The sequence below is a fragment of the Leptonychotes weddellii genome, chromosome 5 (assembly GCF_054177405.1).
Source record: "Leptonychotes weddellii isolate Sample4059 chromosome 5, ASM5417740v2, whole genome shotgun sequence".
In the NCBI taxonomy this organism is placed as follows: Eukaryota; Metazoa; Chordata; class Mammalia; order Carnivora; family Phocidae; genus Leptonychotes; species Leptonychotes weddellii.
In genome coordinates, this window is record NC_138373.1 from 4,111,842 (window position 1) to 4,118,660 (window position 6,819).

Sequence of the window (6,819 nt, forward strand, 5' to 3'; positions counted from 1 at the left end):
ACGGTTAAAGGATGGTAAGTTTTCTGAATTCTTGCAGATCTAAAAATGTCACTCGTCAGAATAGCTTGGCTGGATATAGAATTCTAGCTGGAAAATTATTTTTTCCTTCAGGGGGGGAAAAAATCAACCGAATAGGATTGAGCACCAAATTGTGGTCCCTAAATATCATTTCCCACTAAAGGAATCCTGGCTCCTTGGAGAATTGGCTGATTACAGGTTTGGGGTAGGAAATTTTCAAGGTAAACCTGAGATATCTTATCTTACCAGAAAATATGGAAGCTATTAACTTGGACTGGGTGGGGATAGATCATAGCCACAGCCCCAGAAATACCTCAGCCAAGGCCATGAGTTGTTATTGTTGTTGTTTTAAATAACCTGTTTACATGTTTGAAAGAAACAGAAAAAGGCAAGCCATTCACCTCTGTAAAATTAAGAACAAAGCAAGATTAAAACGATTGTTGATGCCCCCTGTTGGCAAGGCCGTGGACCACCAGCACTTTCTCACTACGCTGGGAGAATCTGCTGTTGGACTGGAGTTAGCCTTTCTAAGTGACAATTTAGCTATACTCCAAACTTTAAATACACATGCCTTGTGGCCTGGCAACATCACCTCTAGTTCTTTTTCTAAACAAATAACTAAAAATCTACATAACTGCACAGAAATATTTACAAGAATCGACATTGCAGCATTGTTTGTAATTGTGAGACACTGGGAACAACCAAATACCCATTGTTGCAGGAGCGGTTATATCAATTATGGGTACGTCCACAAAATGAAATGCTATGCTGGGGCAGTTAAAATGAGTGAGGTAGTTCTGTCCGGTGGGAAAGTATGTCCTAATATGTTGTTAAATGAAAAAAGCAAGTTGCAAGGGAACGTGTAAAGTTATGTCCCCAGTGGAGAAACATTTCTGTTCCATGGAAGAAATGGGCCCCCACGCCTCCTGAAGCTGCTCTGGTTCCCGGTGGCTGGATGTGGTGTGACCCTGTAGGATGTAAGTGTGCACGTAACACATTTTGTCATACTGTTGGGATTTTTACAACTAGCATGTATTTTATAATCAGGAAAAAATTAAATAATGAACAAGGATCATAAAGCTTTATTTAATAAATATAACCAAAAATTTCAAAATACTTTATTCCATATGTAGCCAATTAGAGAAAGAAAAAATAGTTAGAAGATGTCTGAAGAGATCAAGTGAAAGGGTCAGGAGCAAGGAAGGAGGTTGGGGAAATGCAAGCAAGAGGGAAACAGGAAAATAACAAAGGCAGGGGGAAGCCAGAGGGGTGCTCAGAGCCTCAAGACTCTCAAAGTACCACCTTGCGTGGGTCACATCTCCTGGGGGCTTCTACTCCTCGGCAATGATAGAAGATGCTAAATTGACACTTGGGGAATCAGTCAGGGACTCCAGAAATTTGGAAGTCCTCTCAAAACCAGAAGGGCTGTCTACTTTCTTTTTTCTATGACCATCAGGATTGGGTCCCCCACCCTCCCCCAAATAAAAAAGAATTTGGCCAGACATCTGTAAGCTCTATCCGGGAATAATTGGCCTTTTCTGAAGAGACTTTAAGATCCTCAAGGCCATCAATCTTTAACTAGGTCTTGACATCCATCTGCCACTCAAAGCCTTTTTTTTTTTTAACTGAAACACTGGGTTCTGTTCTGATGCCTCCAAATCACATCTCGAAGACAATTTACTTCATAGTTCATATTTTTCCAAATCCACGCACAAAGAATGGGAGGTCAGATCTGGTTATGGGGCATCATCTGGTGAGAAGGTAGTCAATAAATCAGTACAAAGGAAGGAGTTTGGGGGTCCTGGGGAGGTGTCCTTTGCCTTGGCACAGAGCAGATGAGCCTGGATAAACCCACGAAGCGCTGAGGCCTCTGAGGAAATGTCTGGGACTCAATGCATGTCTGGACCCCCAGGAAGGGGACCTGGCCCCTCTCCTTTGACCAAGGGAAGGCTGGAGAAAACAATCCTAAGCACAATAAGATTCCAAGATAGGTGTATTACAAAGAGTATGTGGCAGTGTGGGGGGCCCGCTGGGGACTCCCAGAAAGACTTGGTAGACACAGGAGGCAGGAGCCAAAGCCCATCTTGGGCTGACTCCTCCCGGGCCATTTCTAGTTTCTGAAAGGAGAAACTCCTAAAAAAAGTTTTTTGTGGGTTTTGTTTTGGTTTTTTTTTGCAGAAAAAAGGCCCAAGACCTTTCAGAGCCTCCCTGAGGGCATCGAGGAGCGGCAACAACATGGAATCCAGTCAGAAAGCTCATTTCTCCACTCTTTATTAAAGCTAGGTCCTCCTGCTGATGGCTCCAGGCCAGGGTGGAAGCAGCTGGGGCCCAGGGGGGCACCAAAGATATGCACTCTGAGGGGTGTGCAAGGAGAATGAGCACGGAGCCAAACCCCAGCCATGCAGGGCTACGCTGCCTTGCCTTTGGCCCCTGAGGTTCCTGTCCCACAGGGAGAGGAAAGAAACTGAGGACAGGGAAGGCATCACCCAGCATTGCTGATGCCTCCTGGGACCCCTGCCCTCCTCAGCACCCCACCCCACCCCACCACCTCACCCAGCCAGGTGAATTCTTAACACCACCATCCGCACCCGCTTTCCCACCCACCAACTACTGCGCCTCCTACCCCGCCCCCAGCTTCAGCAGCCTGGCTGCTGGCTCTCAGGCCCCAAGGCCATGTCTACACTAAAACAGAAGGAACTAGGTCTAAAAGGGAATGCAGTTGCTTCAAAATCTGTTTTCTGGCCCCACTCACACTGGCCCAAAAGGCATTAAGGGAGGAAAGGATCTCACGTGAGCCATACTTCAGCTGCCTGCCCAGTGGCTCCCAATGGCCCAACCCGGAGGGTGGCGTGCCCACCAGGCGCGGGCCTTGCATAGCTGGGTGCCTGGCTTGTCACTGAGCCACAGGCTTAAGTCCACACCCCCAGAGGTGGACTTCCACTGTACAGACTGCCCACCCTGTGACATGGGATTCTAAACAGAAACACTACTTGCTTCTAGTATAGAATAATGACAGAAGCAGCATTAAAAGGACCTGCAGACGTCATAGGGCCCTAACCCCATAGGGATGTGAGAAATGATCCTGCTGCCGACCTGTCACTTTACAATTGGTTATTAAATTTAAACAAGCACTGGGCTTAGAGGGCAGGGACCCATGTGTCCACCTGCCCGGGGGTGGGGGGGTGGGGTGGTGGCGGCCCAGGCAGTTGAAGGCTGGGGCCATGGCCGCAGCAGCCAGCAAGGGGCCCCTGAGGATCTCTGAGTGTGCCCCCTCCAGCTGCCAGAGGTGAGAGTACCAAATGACTCAAAGGGGGAGGCGGAGACCAAAACCCACCAGGCAGAATTGTGCCTGGCTGATCTAGGTGCTCAAGTGGGGTGAGAGCGAGTGACCCTCCCCCAGAATAAGGCTTCAAACTCCCTCAGGACCCTGGAACACCTGCAACCCACCCGCCTGGGGCCACAAATTTGGTTTCTGGCTTTTCCTCCTCCTCCCAGATTCTTCAGGCCATACAAGAGATGGAAATAAATATCCACAGTAGACAGAATAAAAGCTTTCCCAGTTGCATCTCTGTCCCCCCTGTGCAGGGAGGAACATAGTCCTCCGGAAACCCATAAGGCTTCCCCTAGCCCCGCGCAGTCCTTAAAACTTCCCGGACACACTCAAATGACCAGAAGGTCCCTGAAGTCTCACTGAGGAATGGGAAGAAGTCGTCAGCCAAACCCACGGGAGGAGCCGGATGCTCCGCCCTCGACCACCCCACCCTCCCCTTGACGCAAGGGCTTCCCCTCCCTCGCTGTACAACCCACTTACAAACTCATCGGCCACCGGTCCTCCAGGCCACCCAAATCGGAACCCGAGTGAAATAAATAAGATCGCCTGCCATCCCTACCGCGTGGCTCCACAGCACAGACCCAGGGATGCCGCAGTCTTGGTCGGGGTGGCCGCCCCCTGCCCTCGCCTCCTCCGCGCGCGGCTCTCCTCTCCCCACGCGCCCCCTGCACGGCCGGACGAGCTTGGCGACCCGGTTTCCCAGGGCCGGGCAGGAGGGGCGCCCGAGGCCGGGGGGCGGCGCGGTGCACCGGGGGCTGAGGGGAAGGCACCGCACCAGGACTGGGGCCCTCAGCACCCCGAGGCCAGAGGAGCAAGGGGCCGGCGGTCCAGCGGGCTGCGCCTCCGTCGGCCTCGGGCCATCACAGGATGCTCTCCTCGTAGGCGCCCGAGGGCCCCGCGAAGGTGGCCGTCGGCTCAGAGCCGAAGCTCGTTCCGCCCGCGAACTCGAGCAGGGTGCTGCCGCGCTCCCCGGGCCCGCTGCCCGCGCCCGGCGGCCCCTTGGCGGGAGCCTCGGCCTTGGACGCGGGGGCCGCTGTTGCCGAGCCGGGCGCGCCGGCCGCGCTGCGGTGCGTCTTCATGTGGGTGAGCAGGTGCGAGCTCTGCGAGAAGCGGCGGCCGCAGTTGGCGCAGGCGTAGGGCCGCTCGCCCGTGTGCGTGCGCTGGTGCGTCACGAGCACCGAGCGCTGCGAGAAGCGCTTGCCGCACTCGGGGCACGGGAAGGGCCGCTCGCCGGTGTGGCCGCGCCGGTGCTTGGCCAGGTTGGAGCGCTGCGCGAAGCCGCGGCCGCAGTCCGTGCAGCGGAAGGGCTTCTCGCCCGTGTGCGTGCGCCGGTGCCGCTTGAAGTCCGAGCTGTGGCCGAAGCCCTTGCCGCAGTCGGGGCAGCGGTGCGGCTTCTCCTCGGCGTGCGCCCACTGGTGCCGCGTCAGCGCCGCGCTCTGCCCGAAGCGGCGGCCGCACTCGCCGCACGCGTAGGGCCGCTCGCCCGTGTGCGCGCGCCCGTGCGCCGTCAGGTGCGCGCGCCGGCTGAAGCCCGCGCCACACACGCCGCACACGAAGGGCTTCTCGCCCGTGTGGCCCCGCACGTGCGCCGCCAGGTGCGAGCCGCGGGCGAAGCGCGCGCCGCACTCGGGGCACGGGAAGGGCCGCTCGCCCGTGTGCGTGCGGCGGTGGCGCGCCAGGTGCGAGCCGTACACGAAGCTCTTGCCGCAGTCCGCGCAGCGGTGCGGCCGCTCGCCCGCGTGGTAGCGCTGGTGCTTGGCCAGCGCCGCGCGGCGCCCGAACGTCTTGCCGCAGTCGGAGCAGATCCACGGGCTCTCCTCCTCTGTCAGCGCGGCGGGCGCCGGCTCGGCCAGCAGCCCCCCGACGGCCGGCGCGAACGCGCGCAGCCCGCCGCCGCCCCCGCCCCCCGGCCCGCCGCCGCCGAAAGGGTCGCAGGGTAGCCCGGCGCCCTCCACAAGGGCGAGCCGGCCCCCCAGGGGTCCCGGCAGGGGGCGCCCGTCGGCCTGCAGCCGCTCCCCGAAGTCCGGGAGGCCCAGCATCGGGAAGCCGTCCGGGTGGAGCCAGGACTTGGGGTGCACGGGAAAGTGGAAGCCGAGTGGGTGCGAGGAAGGGCCTTCGCCCTCCCCCAGGCCGTTGCCCAGCTCGAGGAACCGCCTGTCCGGCTCGGGGTCCTCCTTGCGCCCGGGGCTGGGCCCCACCGCCGCCGCCGCCGCCGCCGCCTCCTCTCTCGCCTCGGCCTCGGCCTCTACGTCCGCCTCGCCGGCCCCGGCCTCCTCGGGCCCCTCCGGCCCGACCTCGGCCTCCTCGGGCCCCGCCGCGGGCACCGTGTCGCAGGGCTCCCGCCGAGGGCCGTCGCCGCCGGGCTCCGCGCAACCGCCGCCGCGCCGGTGGCGCTGGAAGTCGGCGCGCAGGCGGAAGGCCTGGCCGCAGTCGGGGCAGCAGTGCGGCCGGTCGGCCGTGTGCACGGCCTGGTGCCGCGCGAGCGCCGAGCTCTGGCTGAAGCTGCGGCCACAGTGCGGGCACGGATAGGGCCGCTCGCCCGTGTGCGTGCGCTGGTGCGTGACCAGGTAGGAGCGGCGCCCGAAGCCCGCCCCGCAGAAGGCGCAGCGGTAGGGCCGCTCGCCCGTGTGGATGCGCCGGTGCGTGACGAGGTGCGACTTGTAGACGAAGCGCTTGCCGCAGTCCGGGCACGGGAAGGGCTTCTCTCCGGTGTGCGTGCGCTGGTGGATGGCCAGGTGTGAGCGGTACACGAAGCCCTTGCCGCACTCGTCGCAGCCGAAGGGCTTGACGGCCGCGTGGTAGCGCTGGTGCTTGGCCAGCCGGGACCGGTGCGGGAACACTTTTCCGCACACGTCGCACGTGGTCTCGGGCCGCCCGGCCGGAGCAGCCACAGTGGCAGGGAACGCCCAGGGCGCCAGCAGGTTCGCGCCAGGCTCCTGGCCCGGCAGGAAGGGCTTTGCCTCGGACCCCTCGGCCAGGACCCCGAGGCTTCCGGGGTCGGGACCCCACCCCTCCGGGGTCTGCGCTGAATCCGAGTCATCGGGGCCCCAGGTCCCAGGAACGTCCCCCACGCCGTAGGCCGCTGACCAGAGCCCCGGGGGCTCGTTCTCTTCCTCGGCCACCTCCGCCAGGAAGTCCTCGTCGTCCTCCTCCTCGTGGTCGTCTAGGTCGTCCGTCCAGAACCAGGCCCCTGAAGGCGACAAAGGAAGGCCAGAAGAGAGGTGAGAGGAGGTCGAGGCAGCCCCTTGCTGGCTCCTCCCTAGAGAAATCACAGCTTGCGCGGGACCCCAAGCTCCCCCGGCACCGAGCCTCCAACCGCAGGCTCTGGACAGGGTGCCTCTGCATTCCACGAAGGGAGAGGCTGTGCGCGTTCCAGCGCACGTGGGGCAGTAAAGCCACAGCCTCCCTCAGGAGGAACTCTGCAGATAGAAATGTGCGCGTGGGTGTCCCTCCTAGGGGAGGCCCAGATT

The 6,819-nt window shown here is 60.1% G+C and overlaps 1 protein-coding gene across 3 annotated transcripts in view; it reads right to left on the minus strand.

The window, feature by feature from the left end:
* Window positions 1-1,082: 1,082 nt before the first annotated feature.
* The window catches only part of ZNF316 (zinc finger protein 316), an 18,995-nt gene continuing 13,258 nt past the window's right edge, over window positions 1,083-6,819 (minus strand). For all 3 annotated transcript variants that reach the window (XM_081819277.1, XM_081819275.1, XM_081819276.1), the window contains one exon: window positions 1,083-6,539. In XM_081819277.1, the coding sequence (XP_081675403.1) occupies window positions 4,210-6,539 (2,330 nt within the window). In that variant the 3' untranslated portion in view covers window positions 1,083-4,209. The remainder of the gene's footprint in view (window positions 6,540-6,819) is intronic.